Here is a 19516-nt window from a genome sequence, read left to right on the forward strand (position 1 = left end):
CGACTTTAAACTTTCTAGTTATTTCTCCTCTTTCTATATTTCTCTCCTTTGTTAATTCTTCATCATTTGACAACTCTTTAGTAAAGTTGTCCCCTAGGGAATCTGCCTCCCCCATCGGGGTGATTACATCCATCAACTCTTCAGCCTGTCACTCTTTCTTATATGTAAACCCTCTGTCACACTTGGTAATTCCATTCACACATGGCTTCAACTATCATCACTCTGTAGATAATTCAAAGTCTGTACTTCTACTTCTGACCTCTGTTCGGTACTCCAAATCAGAATTGCTGTCTGTCTAAAGGGCATATTTGCTTGGATATCCCAACAGTACCTTGAACTTCATGTCTCAAACCAAGCTTATAATCCTTTCCTTGAAACCTGAGCTTCTTTCTGATTGTCCTGCATCATTTTTCAGGTCTCCCATGTTTATAACCCTGAGTTATCTTTGATTTCCACCCCCCCCTTTCCTTCATCTTTTAAATCCAGTAAGTTACCAAGTCTTATTGATTCCATTTTCACAACATTTCTTGACTTCATCTTCTCCTATTCTTATGGTTTCTGCCCTATTAAAAGCCCTCATTACCACCAAACTAGACCACTGCAACAATGTGTTTTGGGATCTTTCTGAATGTTCTCTACTTCCTTCAATGGATGTTAGTATTGCCAGGATAATCTTCAGTAATCCTCTTGAATAAGTTTAAAGTTAAGGTACAAGTGGGACTGGTTTCCAAGGCTTTCCACATCCTGACTCCATCTTGCCTTTTGAGCCTTATCTCAATCATCTTCTTTCCCTCAATGTTCCAATCTCTGCTCCCTGAATACAATATGTTTCGTTCATTTGTTTACAATTCCCTGTGCCTGGAATGTCAATCCTCACTACCATGGTCTGAAGAAAACCTTTCCTATAAATCCTAGCTCAATCCTATTCCAGAAAGCCTTTTCTAGACCCTCAGATTATAGTGACAAACTTCCTCCTCACTGAAAAGGTGATATAAATGAGCCCTTTAGACTATAAGCTCCATGAAGTCAGGCACTTTCTTATCTTAACTTTGTTTCTCCTCTAATAGTTAGCATAATGCTCTGAATACAGCTGATGTTTATACAATTGAACTGAAAATGAGCGTTTGCCTAAATAAGTAATAGGAATATATTCAAATACTATCAGGAATAGGAATTTGGCTTCTAGAAACATTCTAGGCCACTTCCCAACATTAGTCCACACAGCACCTCAGAGCACAGAAACATAGAAAAGGCACATGCATATGAGCATCTATGTACATGAGCTAGATCCTTCCAGATCACACAAGACTGGTGTTGATTATGAACTCATTGACTATTCCTGGAAAAGACCTCTATTTGAGTTGGTCCAAATCACAAATCATTGACACCTTCCAACTATTGTAGATCCAGTTTCAGCAATGATAGTTCACTTTTGGGAAACTGAGGCTCAGAGAGGTTAAGAAATCTTAACCAAAGAACTGAGAAGAAAATCTTTCAGATCCAAATATAAATCCAGGGCTTAATGCAATGCCTTGCATATTTGTATTCAGCCTTCATTATCAAAGAGGACTAATGGCATCAGGGGGTGATATCTTGACTTGTGTTTGAATTGGTTTGGCGTGAGGCAGAGTTACACCAGATCATCAGTCTTATTTCGTCTTCCAGAGTCATCTAAGTCCAATGGCAAGACGCAAGTCAAAAATGGTGGTATGTATGGTAGGCACTTAATAAATGTTTAATAATTGGCTGATTAATATTTCTTCTACCGTACTATCTTGCCTCCAGCCATATGCCACACATGGAGTCTAGTGAAAAGCAGATGAACTAATTTGAGTATTTAAATATGGGAGTAGTCCAGTTTAATAAAAAAATGTGGAATTGGTGAATTTATCAAGGTTGAAATCATATATTGTGGTCATCTCTGAATACTCAATCAACCAAGTTTATCTTTGTTCCTCCCTGTGCTCCAACCATTTCTATTTATGATGTTGTTATTCTGACTAGGACTTGATAAAAACAGTAACAAGTGAGCACCTTGCTGCTGGTCTGGGTTAAAACATCTCTATCCCTATGCAGTGGAAGGTCTAATAAAAATACAAAGTATCTAGCTCTAGGCAAAATCTGTAAGGAGAAGCAGCATGGCCAAGGGCATGAAGTACTGGACTTGGAGTCAGGAAGCCCAGGCTTTAATTCCTGTCTCTGGCATTTAGTAGTTTAGTAATTAAAGGCAAGTTACTGTGACCTCTCTGAGTCTCGGGTAGCTCTTAAAGATTTTTAAGTTTGAGATGGCTTTCCTTCTGCATGGACAGAAGAAGTTTCCAAACAACAAAATCATAGGTCCTTTGTACCTGGATATATCCATGTCTATTCTTAGATAGGTTTCAACCCCCCTTTACTATCAAGTCCTCACAGTGAAGCATTAAAAGGATAAAGCCCTGATATGTGTATGTGTATGTGTGCGTGTGTGTATTTGAGACAAATCAACCTCTCATTCTTTTGTTTTTAAATAAAGGAAAATTATTTTACACGAGAAAAGTCTGTCATTTATTTTCAGATCTTCTTTGTGGCTATGTAGCTAGATTTCAGTACTTTGGGTTTTTTTTTTTAATTGGGAAAAATCCCTTTGCTTATTCCCTTAAGTTCTGGTCCTATATTGATAGGGTGCATGACTTTAAGCTTTGATATCAATTGCCACATTTTATTCCAGATGATAAAGTAATTATTTAAAAGGTTCCTTCCTTCCCAACACATTTCAAGCCTTCCTCCTAAACCAAATAATATTCAAGTTCTATCACAATTCATTGAAAGGCAAATTTAGAGAAAATAAAAAAAATGTATTGGTACACTGAACAGCTTGGAATTTCAAAGGCTACTGAAAGTGGGTTCTTAAACAGAGTCAGTATTGACCACATCTATGCAAACAAACTATGTTCATTGAACAAATCCATCTATTCCATGCCCTCAGATAACTACAGCTAACATCTCCAAAATGTAAGCCAAGTTCTGCAGAACACTGAGAACCCTTATTGAATGCCAAACATTATTTATGGTAGAGAGCTATTTCTCCACCATCAATTGGTTTTCTTCCTACACTCAACCATCCCATCGATATACTTAATCCCACAAGGTTTTATGATTTCATGAAAGCCTAGTAGGTTCTGCATGAAGCATAGGAATCTTTGGTACCATAGTATTTGGCTAACCTGAAGAACAATTCACTATATAGAAATTTCACTAAAAAACAAACAAAACAAAGCATCTGTGGGAAAAGGGTTCTTAGTCTGAGGTCTATACACTTGTTCTTTTTTTTTAAAAAATCCTGATAACCATATTTGAATATAAATGGTTTACTTTATAATCCTATATATTTTGGTTTTATGTATCTAAAAATTATTCTCAGAAGGACTCCATAGATTTCACAAGGCTGAAAAAAGGAGTCTGAGACTCCCCCAAAATTTAAGGACTACCTTAGGGTTTCAAGCTATGAGGCAAAACCATCTCATTCACTTTGGTGGTTAAATAACAAGGAGTCCAGGAGAAATCAGCTTGATTCTGATTCTCTTCCTTACCTACTTAAAGTTTCCTTGTGTATCTGGTTGAGTAAAAAAAAATGGAGTCTGAAAATGGGAATAGGCACAAGAATATTTTATTACCATAATAAGCAAAGCACTACAGCCATGCAACAAATATTTTTCATCATCATAAACATTTAATATTTGATTTTTCATAATGTTCTGGATGTTGTGTAACTACTCATAATATATTAAAAAGAACCATAGTGATAATAAAAACATTATCGTCCAGTAGAATGATATCTAATTTTTTGTGCTGGAAGCCCTTAAATGATGGACAAAAAAATTTCCCTCCCCCAAAGGAAATGCATCACTGATGTTCATTCATTCATTCATTTTTGATTCATTCATCCATCCATCCATTTATTGATTTTTAAATCAAAGTTAAATAAAGTCACTTTTATTTAGATGTTTCCTGAGGGTTTGACTACATCCCTCTGTGAAACCTAGGAAAGGCCAGGAGTATGGCCAAACCAACTGGGGTAAATCACTGCAAGTAGCTGGTAACAACAGAAATAAAAACCACTTCTTTCACTCAGAGAAAGGAATGCTGGAACTAAAGAACCTAGGGAAATGCTTACCTGGAAAAGAGAAGTTTCCTGCAGTATTTACAAAGCTATCTGTCATTTCTCCAAATACTATCATCATAAGTGGAAGACCCGAACCATGAGCAATAGCCATGACGGTGCCCAGCACCATAAATAATTTATCTTTCCAATCAGAATATCGAAACTGAAATAAAAAGGAAAAAAGAAACAAAATAGGGCTCAGGTTTGCAGGATGGAGTTGTTTCACTTTCCACAGATGCAGAATCTCAAGATTGGAAAAGATTGGAGAAGCAGTCTGGCTGAACTGGTAAGTGGCCAAGAATTGTCTTTTCAACACTGTCAAAAAGTAGTTAAGCAGACCTCAGGTGGAGACTTGAAATGAGATGGAATCCACTCTTTCCAGAGGCAGGCAATTCCACATGAACATAACTCTAATTGCTAGGAGAACCATGCTCCTTTAACAGCCAAAGTTAGGGAGAAGCCTCTATGACCGGATTGATTCTAAGTACATCCACAGTTTTGGTTTGGATCGGGGAGTGCCTCAGGTGGAAAATTGTTGCTCCTCAGAGTCCTCATTTTCAAATTAGATAATATTTGTAAACCTTTAGCACATAAAAGGAGCTTAATACATGCTTATTCCCTTCTCCTCCTTCATCTCTAAAATGAGGACAATAATCCATGTATAATCAATTGTGCAAACTGTTGTGAAGATAGCATTTTGTAAACCTTTCAGCCACACAGGTGGGAGTTACTATTAAGTCTGTATCCCCATCAAAGGGAATTCAGAACTATCAGAGGGAGGGAATACACAGAAGACTGGAGCCTTAGACAAGAAGCTAAGTATCTGAGGCTTTTAGTGAGCAGAGAAGCTAAGCTTGTGGAAAATCACTCACTCTGCCCTGGCAATTGGAAGCCGAAGGTAACCTAGGGCAGACAGGATCTAAAGCCACAAAAGGGCTCTAATGCTAGAAGCAGCTTAAGTAGGGGAATAATTAGAACGTCTTAGACACTAAGCACTTCATTTTTCCTTAATCAGGATTACAGTTATGAAACTGATAACAAAATAACTCTATATGGGACTCTAAAATGTGAGTAATCAGGAAAGACACGAGGGTAACTTTAAAGGGGCTGATGTCTCCAAATTGTATAATACCTAAAAATAACCTGTTTGATCTGCCTCTTCCACTTGCTCAGTATACCTGGAGTATACTTGGAGAGTGAAGTTAATCTGTGTTGTTTATCCCTTTTTAAAAAGCAAGGATTTTTTTTTTTTGAGGAGGGATACAAACTTGTGATTTTATTGCTGTGGGGAACTACCACTGTGGCAACTCATCCGGAACTTATATTCTTAGAAGCAAGATGTGGACCAATGGAAAGATGACCATCTCTGGAATCCAGTGGACCTGTGTTCCAAACCTGCTTCTGATGCTGACTGTGTGACCTTGAAACATTATTTAATTTCCCTGGGCCAAGCTCCTCTCAACTCTAAAATAAGAGAGTGGAACTAAATAGTCCCTGAGGTTCCCTGTGATTGGAATTGTCCTGGACACAAAGTGGGTGAATAACTAGCCCTCATTCCCCAAACCAATAAACTTTAGAGGCAGGACTTAAACCTATGTCTTCTTAGAGGCAGAGCCTCTCTCTACAGAACATGATACTTCTCTGGTAGTTATGCTGCTTTGATCTAATCATTTGCTTGAAGGTCAGACACTGAATATAGCATTTAAGCTTATTTTATCATCCTAGATAAAATTACTTCTGAGAAAGCCCTGAGAATTACTTTCTCCTGGGGCTAACACAGTACCATTCCTCCTAGCACCTCAGTTAAAGCTTGGGTGGTAAGAAATCAGTGTGTGCTTCAAAGGTTAGTGATAACAGCTGATAACACTTGACACCCACAACCCCAGTGCCTGGGCCACTTTATTGACATCTCAGTTACAGCAAGGTTCTAGTTTCTTCACGGAAAGAAATCTTTCATTCTTTGCTACATCTTTCATCTGCCTGTCTGCCTCTAACCTTTCCAGGACAGCCCCCCCTTTTTTTAATGATTCTTTTTCTCTTCCTTCTTTCCCCCACTTCCTTTTATGGCTATAATTCCTCCTTTTCTATTTATTTTCATGAAGAAATGAGGTGTCTTTCTGAACTGTGGGTGTTGAAGGTAGGATCAATTTCATACAGATAAGAACATCTGTATGCTTGGTCAATGGAATGGACCAAGGCAAACTAGCTTAAACTGGAAATTTTAGAGTTGAGCTGTTACCCTGTGCTTAGTTAATTTTCCAGCATGAGGATTTCTTGCACCCTCTGTATTATTTATGAATTTACCCTTCGCTGTATTTCAACTCATCATTCATTTATTATAAATTTCATGAAAAGCTGGGGTCAGAAAGGGAAGGATCCCCTGCTTGTGACTTCTTGGAAGTGTTACAGACTCAGGAGGATTAAAGAGTACTGCTAAGAATAAGCCACAGCATCTGACCTTTGAGCACGCAGCATGATGCACTGGTGGGATAGTTTGCCATGACCCACATTAGACCACTTTGCCAGCTAATCTCTTCATAACCCAGCTTCTTCCTACCTTTCCAGTCCTCTTCATGCACTCCACAAATCTAGCTGCACTGGCCTATTTGTGGTTCCCAGTCCCTGACACCATCTCTAGTCTCTGCCCACTGTCTGTTCCCCATGCCTGGCATTCTTCCTCTGCCCCTGATTAACCCTTTTCCTTGCTTTTATGGGCTCTAGAGATTGGCCCACTTGATTTCCTGTCAACTGCCACTAACAGCTGTTTTGAATCAGGGTATCTCTTCTCCCCTGGGTCACTGCTGTACTGAGCTCTATCTCATGATTTCCTTCCCTATTCTCTATCCCCTGACTCAGGCAAAAAACCCTTTGGGGGTTGGTTTCTTGGTCCAGCTTCTACATAAAAACCAACAAAACAAAAAACTTGTTAATAAAAAAGGGGAACATGGGCTTCTTAAAAAGGACCATCCATGGCCTTACTACTCCCAGCCCTTCTCCTTTTTTTTCCACTAAGACTCCAGAGAAAATTGCCTGAGCTACAACTAATGAGTTCTCTGGAAATATTTGGTGATGGAAGTAAGATTCACCTTCATTTCATATCCAAAGCAGACTTGAGGGTAAAGGAGAGATTCAGACTTAAAGTTCTTAACTTGTAGTCTGTAAACTTATTTTTGAAAAATATTCTGTAACTGTATTTCAATATATTGTGTATTTTATTTTATGCATTTAAAAAACATTATTCTAAGAAAGAATCCAAAAAGGTTAAGAACTCCTACTCTGCAAAATTTGACAAGGGAAAGACTTGTTAGCTCCTTTACTTTTTGAAAAAACTCATCTGTCTCAGAATTAATTCCAAGGCAGAAGAATGATAAAGGCGAGGCAACTGGGGTTAAGTAACTTGCCCAGGGTCACATAGTTAGGAGGTGCCCGAGGTCAAATCTGAACCCAGGACCTCCTGTCTCCAGGCTGGGCTCTTTATCCACTGAGCCCCCAGCTGCCCCTAGAATGTAATCTCGTTGAAGAAAAGACGGTTTTATTTTGATCTTTGTATCTCAAATATCTAGCTCAGGGTCTGGTCCATAACATATGTGCCTGACTTTAATAAATGCTTATTGATTAACTGGTTGCCAATGGTCATAATGGAGACCAAGTGGGATTGTGGATGAATCTATACAGAATTCATCTCTCAAATTATTGAAAAATTCAAAACAACTGTTTGTATCATCTCTAGTCACACAGATCAGGTATGGTTTGAAAATTATCTTCCCCCTTGTGTTACTATCCTCTGATCCTGTACTATAAAACATGTAACTACCCTCACATTCCCTAACAGTCCGTCTTCTACTCAGCTATCAAAATTATCTTCCAAAAGCTTTGGTCTGACCATTTCACTTATCCACCCCCCATTTAATGCATTTTAGTGGCCCCATATTATTTCCAAGATCAAATAGAAAGTTTTCTGTTTGGGATTCAAAGCCTTTCATAGCCTGAATCCCTCCTCCCCTTCCAGTTGACTTACGCTTTGAGACTCACCATCATCTACTCCATCTCCCCACAAGAGGCATTTTCAATGGCTATCCCCCAGACATAGAATTCTGAATCTGCATTTGTACCTCCTGGTTTCCCTGATGCCTTTCAAATTGCAGCTAAAATCCCACTTCCTAACATGAAGTCTTTCCCAATCCTCTTTAATGGTAGTGCCTTCCTTCTGTGGATTATCTAATGTCTATGAAGGGGACAATTTTCAGGTACTTTAGTGCCTCAATTTTGCACCCTCTTCTCTCTCTCTCTCTCTCAATCACTGCATTGGGCCATAAGCAGAAGTTTGCCTTGCTTACTTCTGGTACTAGCCATGGGCAATGCCTTAGCCCTGGTTATCACCTATGCCTGAAATATACTCTCTTTGCCTTTTGAGTATTTACCCATTCCCTAAAGTCCAGCTTGAATACTACATTCCTCCAGGACACATTTTCTATTTCTTCTAGTTGTTAAGGACCTTTACCCTCTGATTTGATTGGCTACACCACCATATTTTTCCCTTCTCTAATGCACTTGATATTAGGTATTTTGGTATCCATGTCGATGTCCTTTTTCTTCCCTAGACTGTAATATAATGAATTGGGCAGCTAGGTGGTATGGTGTATTGAGCCCCGAACTTGTAGTCAGGAAGATATATCTTCACGAGTTTAAATCTAGATTTAGACATTTATTAGTTGGTTGACCCTGGGCAAGTCACTTAACCCTGTTTGCCTCAGTTCCTAATTTGCAAGAAAATCTGGAGAAAGAAATGGAAAATCATTCTAGTATCTTTGCCAAGAAAACCCCAAAAGAGGTCATGAAGAATTGGACATGACATGACTCAACAAGGCTGTAATATTCTGGGAGGGTTGGAATAAATTTCTCCAAGGTCTCTATCAGATCTGAAGTCTTATGCCAGGGCTCTCAAGGATCATAGGATTTTAGATTTGCGAGAGAACACCTAGTCTAACCCTTACAGGATATTACAGTCTAGTGAGGGGAAAAAAGAATCATTTATCTCCTGTAGTATCTAGTAGGAAGTTCTGAATATAGCTTGTACTTTAAAATATGTATGTGGTGAGTCACTTTAACCTCTGTCTGCCTCAGTTTCCTGAAATGTAAAATGAAGATCATGCTAACACTTAACCCTCAGGATTGATATGAGGATCTGAGGAGATAATATCTATAAAGTATTTCACACAGTATGTAACAGGGACTTAGCAAATGCTCATACACTTTCCCTTCCTTAGTATCAGTTTTGTATTAGAAAGACAGTATCAGACACATTTCATAACTTAAGAATCTGTAACTTACCAGTGTTAATGGGCTGATCATGCTAGATTTCTTCATTTTTTTCCTATCTTGTTGGTTGCTGAAAAAGATAATATTTGGAATTATAAATGTACTATCAATATTTTATATATTTCATGAGATAAAACCAACCAGTCCACAGTTATTAAGAACCAATTATGTATGTTTCAGGCACTGTGGCCAGTCATAAGAAGGGCATAAAGTATTTGGGGAAGATGGACTTCTGATTTCCTTATAGTCTTTGAGAGACAAATGAGGCACTAAGAATTTGCTGATACATAGAGAACGTTTCAAAGATAAGACTTGAACTGATGTTGTTCTGACTCCAGGGCTAGTTCTCCCTTTTTTACCCTTCAATTTGCAAAAATGTATCCCCCACCACCACCACCACTACATAAGTTGAAAAAAGGAAAAGGAAAAACATCACTTCTCTGTCAAGAGGTCAGTATTATCACTGGATATCTCAAATCAAGCATTTTAATGACATTAAAGAGAATTCTTAAAAGACTTTCAAAGTTGACTTTGCTTACAGCGTTATTGTAAAATAAATTGCTCTCCTGGTTCTGCTCATTTCATTCTATATCAGTTCAAATAAATCTTTCCAGATTTCTCTGAAACTGTCTCATTTCTTCCAAGGCAATACTATTCTACTACATTGATATGCCACAATTCATTAGTCGATGGGCTTCAGTCCTTTGAAACCACACACACACACACACAAACTGTTATCAATATTTGTATGTGGGGAATCCTTTCATTTTTATTCATCTCCTTAGTGAACAGGTCTAAAAATACTTTGGGACATCAAAGCATATGCACAATTTAGTGACTTTGGGACCTCAGTTTCCAACTGATTTCCAGGATATACTGACCCTCTGTCCACCATATCACCTTTCTCTATCAGTATGAGCATAAATAAGTAATATCAGGAAAACTTATGTGGAAATTCATGAAAATAAAAAAATAACATCTACAAAAAAGAAATTTTCAGTTATCTTTTCAGATTAAATGACAGACAATTGTCTAGCTAACTGATATCCCCAAGTTACACATGTAAACACCTACAGGTGATTTTTCCAGATAGAGGATTTAGAAAATGCAATTTTAAAAACTGTCCAAATCGATGATTTCATAGCATGTGGAACTTCCAGTAAGGAATCTTCCTCTATTAATAAAGATTAGTTTCTTTTACAACTTATACTCAGAGAATTATCAAGGACCTTGAGGGCATTGAGTGATTTGGCCAGTGCCCAACATACAGATCTCTTAGCATTGCCCCATAGTGCCTCCAAAATCCCAGTGAAAATACCCTTATAGTATGTATTCAGATAAATAAATGAGGCTAGAGGTCCAAGGAAAGCTACCCTCAGGACAAGACTCTTAATCCTGAAACAAGATAAATTAGTAATACATGGCAGGATATGTTTTAGGTGAGAAAAAAGCCTTACAGAGAGTAAGTACAATATAAACAAGCGTAGTCAGAGCAACTTTTGTGTAGGAAGGTTTTATGAAATTAACTGTTATAAAAACCCATAAATTTTGAAAAAGTATAATATTTCTCAGGAAATGTTTTTCTTTTAGTTACCATCATCAGGCAATTTAGTGGAATAGTTTCTCTCTATTGATTTTTTGTAAATTATGATGAGTAAATAGGCTAAAGTAGGACAGTGTTGGCCAGAGACTTACTTCTATTCATCCTTAGATCAAATCTCCCTAAATCCCTTTCAAGAAATTCCTGGAAAGAAAAGAGCTCTGTGCAGTTTGGAACTATGCCTCCCAAACTATAAAACTTTGCATACGCTTTGACCCAGCAATACCTCTACTAGGTCTGTATCCCAAAGAGATCAAAAATAAAAAGGAAAAGGTCATATTTGAACAAGAATATTTATATCAGTTCTTTTTGTGGTGGCAAAGAAATGGAAATTGAGGGAATGTTTATCAATTGAGAAATGGCTGAATTAGTTGTGATATATGATTGTAATAGAACGGTATTGTGCTATAAGAAATGATGAGTAGGATGATTTCAGAAAAACCTGGAAAGACTTGCATGAATTGATGCAATGTGAAATGAGCAGAACCATTATGAGCAGATCATTGTACACACTAACAGCAATACTCTATGATCATCAACTGTGAAAGGCAGTTATTCTCAGCCACACAGTTATCCAAGACAATTCTGAAGGACTTATGATGAAAAATGCTTTCTACCTCCAGAGAAAGAACTCATGGAGTCTGAATACAGATTGAAATATAATATTTTCAATATATTTTCTTCGTGGGTTTTTTACGTCTTTTTCCACAACATGACCAATATGGAAATATGTTTTGCATGATATCACATGTATAACCTATATGATATTTGTTTGCCAACTCAGGAAGGGGGGAAGGACAGGAAGGAGTGAGAGAATATGGAACTCAAAAATTTAAAAGATGTGTTAAAATTGTCTTTACATGTAGTTTGAAAAAATATTGAAAAGAACTGTGAAAAAATTACATGAGTGCACATGTGTGCTCTGCTCCCCACTTTTAGATAGTACATCTGGAAGGTAGCAAAGACTTGAGAATGACAAATCAGATATAGATCCATTTCTATTTTTTGACCCTTTGTCAAATTGCTTTTAATACTGCTTTATAATAAAGTTTTGGATCTAGGAGAAAAAAGAGAACAAGCTCTGTGGTTCCTTTGGGTTTTCTTTTCCCAGCTCATCTAATGAAGGTTAAACAAAGCCCCCCTAAAGACAGTATTACTGATGATGAATATGATATAGCTTTTATATGGAAAAAAGCCAGTACAAGGCTACTCCTCAAGTAATAAAGACCAGGAAATAACTAGAGTACTGGATTTGGAATTAAACATGTGGATTCTATGAGTATTTCTTCTACTCGCTACCCGTGTTACATCAGCCAAGATGTTAAACTTCTAATGTGAGTTGGGTTTTTCATCTGTCAAAAATAAACTGTTGATCAATTGTTTTCAGTCAAGTCCAATTCTTTGGAATCTTGACAAAGATATTAGAGTGGTTTTCCATTTCCTTCTCCAGCTCATTTTACAGATGAGGAAACTGAGGCAAACAGGATGAAGGGACTTGCCCAGGTTACATAACCATAAATGTCTGAGGCCAAATTTGAACTCATGAAGATGAGACTTCCTGTTTCGACTCCAGCTACTGTGCCACCTAGATGCATTAAAAAATAATTGGGGTTGGACAATAATAATCTTTAAAGTCCTCTTCAGATCCAAAGTGGGAGCAGGTAGGGTCTTTTAGAAGCTGTAATCTCAATTAAAATCCTGACCTCTTTCATATTCCACCTGGACACCACCAGGCAGAAGTTGCAGATGCATAAAAAGATCTTTTTTATTTTCAAGGTGAAGGAAGGAGACTTGGTCTAGGTTACAGGGAATTTAGAAGCAAAGCATCAGCTAAACTCAGCCTGATGGTGTAGTTTCTTCTTACAGAAAGAAACCATCATTCACCAAGCTATCCAGACTACCTTACTCAGATTTCCAAAAAAAGAAAAAATAAACTGACAAAAGCATGAGTCACCTTCACCAGGTACTGCCTGTTTTTACTGTCTTTAAAATTTTACTCTCTGTCCTCAAATCTTTTTTTCCCTGGTCTTTGAAGTCTATTAATCATTTCTTGCTGAGCTCTAAGTGAATAGGATCTGCCTAGTCTCAAGTCAGTCCTGCTGACCTTGGATATAACTTTTCCTGCCTTCTGCAAGTTCTCTGACTTCCCCAGCTTCTCAACAAGAAAAGATTGGTCAACATGGGCCTCAATTGACCTCACTGCCTTCAGGTCAAATGCACAGCTTTGCAAATTCCCTATTCTACACACATAAGGTTTTCTTCATTTCTTGACCTCATGAAGAATCTTCAGCTCTTGTCCTTTGGCTGGTGATTGGGACACTGCCTTCTCCTTGCCTGTATTTTACTGCCTTCCCCAGATGTGGCACTAATGGACATGGGTTTTGTGTTGGCTGAATTTTATCGGGCTTTTTGGTCCATTTTCAACCTCCATGACCCCAACCTCTTGCGCTTTGTGCATTTATGTCAGTTGTTATTGGTCCTGCCTAGAATGTTTCTGATGTCACTCCAGAACCCACCTTAGGTGAATACAAGCACTCCTTTGGTTCTGAGAGTGCTTTGGCTGGCACTTTCCTTATATTATGTATATTCCTTATATTATTCCTTATATCAACCTTTAATTGTACATTAACCTCAACTACTGACAGCCTCCCTTTCCCTCCCCACCATCAAGAAAGCCAAGTCTTTGGATGCCAGGATTAGGCTGCTTTTCTTCTTTGTACCTCCACTGCCCAGCTTGAACAGAGAAAGAGCACAAGGAAAATGAATGGAATTGAACACATTGATCCAACGTGGTACTGTGCTCTTCACCTAGACTATAGGCGTTCTCAAGACATCTTCTCCTATCTAATTTCTACCAGTTCGATCCTCTTCATCTTTTCCTTTTCCTAATCTCAGGCTCTTCTTTTTTTAGGAGAGTTTCTATTTAATAGAAGGGTCAGAATGTAAGAATACCTCAGAGGACCAAGGGCAATACGAATATAGTGCATTTGTATGTATGAGAGATAATGGGATAAACATTTTTATTTCAAAGTAAATTGATAATATCTGTTGGCAATTAATGGTAGTACTGCCAGACTACCCAATGAACTTTACATTATTTTCCAGTCGGTAATCTGCTGTATGATTGTCTGTGGTAAACTTTAAATGTTAGCAGGCAGGTTTAACTTCCTCAGCTACCCACTATGGGCTCCCATTCTGCTGCTTTCCCTCCCAAATCAGTGTATGCTTAGGAAATGCCCATAGATTTTAATACTCGCTTAAAGTCTACGTAATTAAAAAGGTAAAAGTGCTACAAAAAAGTTACAAAGGCAATAACAATTTTTTAAAGATTCCAGTTACTTTGGATGCTTTTCCTCTATTAATGTCAACTTGGCTATTCCTTCAGCATTACGCTTATGCTTTATTTTGTTTATCTCAATATTTATTATTTTAGCTAAGATTTAAAAATAAGCAGACACACAGGTGAATACCAGCAAAATACTGTCCTTGGCAGACATCCACTGCTTTCCTAGTGCCTTCTGGAACAACATGCTACTAATTATAATTTCCACACATCTCTCTGGATCTGTTCTCTCATGCCTTGCAGACTTTATCATATGTAAATATTAACTCATTCTTCAGAAGCTCCATGACCTCACTGATATGGTGATTCATTACCCTGGTGCAGATAGCAGACCTTCCAGGTCTTCTTATCCTGTGTGATTCTTCTTCATGTTATAGGATTATAGAGTTAGAGCTGAAAGGGACTTTGGAGGTGATTTGAACTTTGACTTTACAGATGAGGAAACTGAGACCTCAAGAGGTGACTTGTTCAAGGTCACACTGGTTTTTCCATAAATCCTCCTTAGAGGATTTTTCAAATATAGAAGTTTTCATCTAGTTCTTTTTCTTTTTTTAAGTATTGCTTATTTTTTCCTTAGCATATAATAAATTTAATATGGTAGTACACACGTTGCCCTGCTTGTTTGTGCCCCTTTTGAACTTCCTACTCTGTATTTTGGGGTTTCATTGGTTTTCCTTTTTTCTTTTCAATCTAGTTCTTAAATAAGCATCTGGGACAGCTAGATAGCTCAGTGGATAGAGAGCCAGACCTGGAGACAGGAGATCCCAAGTTCAAATCACTTCCTAGTTGTGTGACCCAGATCACTTAACTCCAATTGCCTATCTCTTTCTGATCTTCTGCCTGGGAACCAGTACTCGGTACTGATTCTAAGACAAAAGGTACGAGTTTTTAAAAAATCATCATGTAGTTCCAAACTTAGCTAAAACAAATGCTAACCCCAGTCAACATGTATTTTAAAGGTCAGAGGAACACAGATTTAGAACTGGAAAAAAAATCTTGGAGGTCATCAGGTTCCACCACCCATTTTCTATATGAGGAAACTAATGCAAACAGAGATTAAATAATTTGCTTAAAGTCACAGAGACAGTAAGTATCTGAGGCAGAATTTGAAATCAGGTCCTCTGTACTCCAACTGTCTCATTCAATCCATTACACTGTCATTTCTCCTTAAGGATGAGTATTTTCCCTAACAGATAGCACACACTGACTGCTCTCTGTTCCTAGACACATTCACCTCAGCTGCTTCACATTATTCACATATGTTTTTATTGTCTGGAGGCTTCATTATTGTCCATCTGTAGCTATAGTTCTATTATTGAGATTTTTAAATTGGGAAAGAATTCATTCATCTGAGGAAACAAAGCTAAATTATGTAGGCTAGAGGTTCATTGTCAAATGCTCAACTGTTCAGTATGAGATTGTGGTCCCAAGGATCTGAAGTTTCCTTGTTATCAACATGGGAAAATATATTGTAACACCTTCTAGAACCCAAGCCACGCTGTATTCTTCAGAACTGAGCGTTGACTAGCTGAGCTGAGCTTTTTGTATTCATATATTTCTAACAGTTTTGACATCAGAATTCTAGTGGCTTCCCATTCTGCCTATGGCACTGAGGAAACGGGAAAGCCTTTTAGCTATGAAAAAAAACATCTACACAATAGCCTTTTAAGGAAACTGTAGAAAATAATGGATACTCTGCACTTTCTTAAAAGGAGAATAATTAAATTTACATGTATTTTCAGAAATGAAACCATAACTGGGGTAAGTTTAACAAAATTTGGTATTTCAAAAAGTCCTTTGCATCTTCTTTATGTTGGAGGACAAAAACTATGCCCGTTTTCTAGTTCTACTCTGGTTTTCAATAATTTAGTAGTAATAGTGATAATATTTTAGAATGACTCACAAAATACTTTTCATAAGTTATCTCAATTTCTCCTCACAACAACCCTATGGAGCTGGTACTATTATTCTCCCCATTTTACAGATGATTTGCCCAAGGTCATATAGTAAAGGAATGTTTAGAACCAATTCAGATTCAGATCTTTTTGATTCATTTCCTGGAGGATTTGAATGCACATATACTTTCATATTTTAGAGGGCTTTACTAGCCTTCCTACTTACTGATCCTTTTGGCCAATCCACTGATGAAAGTCAATTGTTAATTTAAAGTTAGATTATAACTTCAAGGTAATGAAGGAAGGAAGGAAGGGGTTGTGTCTGCCCTCACTAAAAGAACATTTAGTTTAACAAAAAGAATCAACCCAAGGGTCAAATGACCTCTCTGTTCAGACAAACCAACAATTGAGTCTCAGTTTATAAAAATATGAGCTAAGCTTTTGATTAAACTGTCTGAGCCGTATTTTGCAATCTACACATAACTCGTCTTCTGAAAAGTCACATACAAACAACATTAGAATTTAACACTCATTAAAACATAGGAAATGGAAAAATGTTTTTTTTTGTTTTTGTTTTTAGAAATTTGAGCTCATTAGACTAATGGAGGGATCAAAAGGAGGATTTCAAAATCCACCCCAGAAGATTCTACTCAAACTTTTACCAATTCTTGACCTATTTTAGAAAAGTTATTACCAAGGGTCTTATAGGATGAGCCCAGACTGTTTCTCTCTATTGTTTCCTTCCTTTTTGCTTCCACTCTCAAATTTTTAGCAGGTCATTTCAAAGAAGAAAGAGGAAGAGGAGGAGGAGGAAGAGCAGTAGGAGGAGGAGGAGGAGGAAGAGGAAGAGGAAGAGGAGGAGGAAGAGGAAGGTTGGGAGGAGAAGGAAAAAGAGGAGGAGGAGGAAGAGGAGAAGGAAAAGGAGGAGGAGGAGGAAGAGGAAGAAGAAAAGGAGGAGGAAGAGGAGGAAAAGAAAAAGAAGGAGGAGGAGGAAAAAGAGAAGGAAGAAGAGGAGAAGGAAGAGGAAGAGGGGGAGGAGAACCTTATTCTTTGTTGACCCTTCTTCGAACTTTTCCTCCTGTGTTCCGTTATGAAAATGTACAATCAAATAGCTTCTAGAAACAGCTCCTCCTCTGAGATGACTTTTGTAAAAGGGGATTTTTGTAGCTGTCAATAAGAACAGAGTCCTGGAGTCAGGGGACCTACATTCTGACACTAAGTGTCAGGCTTCTGGCACCTCTCCTCTGAATGACTACAATAGGCTTCTCTACTGGTCTCCCTGCCTTTATTTTCTCTCTCTTCTACAATCCATTGTTCACAAAGCTGTTAAACTCATATTTTAAAAAATACAGGTTAGGTCCTGCCATGTCACCTCCTGGCAAAAACTAAACTGAAGCAACAAAACCCATCATTGGCTCCCTAATGCCTCTGGGATAAAACAAGAATTCTTTTTGCTTTCTGAATTGACATTAATTTCCCTCACACACCAGATACCTCAGATAAATTGTCCAACTCACTAGTTCTGATAGAAATCATTCCATCTTCTGTCTGTCTCCTGGCCTTGGGGGTTCTCCCTCCTCACACCTGCCTCTCAGAACCCTTAGCTCCCTTAGTTTCAATAGATATAGATTGATTTCTACGCAAATGTGTGGTTTTCTAAGTCAATATGTCACCCACAGAGATCCTTCTATATGGTTTAGTGGCCACGGTTTCTATTTGAGTTTCATACCATGGATAAAAGGAATTTCTCCTACTAATGCAGATGAGTGTCTGCTTTGAAATTTAGTCTTAGAGAGTTGGCTGGGAATTCCCAGCCAACTTAGAAGGTTAAATGACCTGCTCAGTGTCACCCAGTCAGCACGTGTCAGATGCAGAGCTTGAAATCAGGTCATCCTAATTCCAAGGAGGGCACCCTAGAGACCATGCCATGCTGGCTCTTAGAATGTGCCACACTCTATAAGAAATATTCCTGGACCAACTATCTAAATATTTTAAAAATCATTCAAAATGGAGGGAAAATAATGAAATACTGATTTATTAAACAAAGATATATTTGTAGGCAGAATTGATAGATTTGAGTACATAAAAAGCAATTTGTAAAAGAAAACTCTTCAATTTTTTAATTGATAAAATTTTTAATAAATCTATCAGATAAAAGTCAGATATACAAACTAAACAAGGAACTGCCATATAGCTATAAGAATAAAACATCCCCCCGCCCCCGAAAAATAGTCAAAGTGCATACAAGGTTATTTTTAAGAAGGAAATACAAATTGCCAATAGCTTCTTGAAAAAAAATGCCCATATTTCTTACCAGGGGAATGAAAATCAAGACAACCTTTATATAAGTTCTTATACTTACTAAATTTGTTGCTTTAGGAGCTGTGGGGAAAGCAGTATAGTACTCTACTGTACTACCCAATGTCTGAAACCCAGAAGTTGCTTAACAAACATTTCTTGAAATAGTGAATTACATTGTTGGTGGTACTATAGATTGCTATGACCTTTTTGAAAATCAACATGCCAATATGCAACAAAAAGCAGAGTCTTTTATTCTATCATGGTAACTTTTCCAGTGTCTTAGTATCTGGCACGAAGTAGGTACATAATAAATGCTTGCTAATTAATTGTATGATTTAGCCTAAAAATCATAGAAAAGTCACATACACACACCTATATCCAATGATCAGTATGGCTAAATAAATTATTGTATGTTATTATAATGTAAATTATAAATATGTCATGTGGGAAAGAACCTAATAAAGCAGATTTAATCAGTAGATAGTCATTATTTTATGTCCCTTTAGAGTTCTATAGCCTCTCCATGTAATCCTAGTAGGGACTTGAATTTTTTTTTATTTTAATGATGAGTTTTAATTTTTAAATGATATTATTAGGAATAATCCCAATTACTAATTGATTGAATAATTGCATATGGGAATCAGTAATCAATAATCATACTGTAAGTAAAATAAGAAGGAAAATCCTCTGAAGTGCCTTGGCAAGATGCATGTCTTCAGCATCTTGGAATATGTTCAGATCCTTGTAAGGCTGAAGATTTATGACATCTAACTAGACATTAACTAGACAAAATGACATTAACTAGAGAATGACCTTGGTTATTACCATATATGACACAGAGATTATGCAACTGGCCCCAAGATAAGAAAAAAACTCTGATCTTCTCCAAAAAGAAGACATTCTAGAAGATAAAAGAA

The 19516-nt window shown here is 37.4% G+C and overlaps 1 protein-coding gene across 8 annotated transcripts in view; it reads right to left on the bottom strand.

Annotated features, from left to right (window-relative positions):
- The window catches only part of ABCB4 (ATP-binding cassette, sub-family B (MDR/TAP), member 4), a 106958-nt gene that overhangs the window by 82224 nt on the left and 5218 nt on the right, over positions 1–19516 (bottom strand). For 6 of the 8 annotated variants that reach the window (XM_056797298.1, XM_056797294.1, XM_056797295.1 and 3 more), the window contains 2 exons: positions 9473–9530; positions 4154–4304 (listed from right to left, as the gene is read on the bottom strand). In XM_056797298.1, the coding sequence (XP_056653276.1) occupies positions 4154–4304; positions 9473–9530 (209 nt within the window). Of the gene's footprint in view, positions 1–4153; positions 4305–9472; positions 9531–19516 lie in introns of those variants that run through there. The other 2 variants (XM_056797299.1, XM_056797300.1) reach the window with 2 other exon arrangements.

This window comes from Monodelphis domestica, chromosome 5 (genome assembly GCF_027887165.1).
Source record: "Monodelphis domestica isolate mMonDom1 chromosome 5, mMonDom1.pri, whole genome shotgun sequence".
NCBI lineage: Eukaryota > Metazoa > Chordata > Mammalia > Didelphimorphia > Didelphidae > Monodelphis > Monodelphis domestica.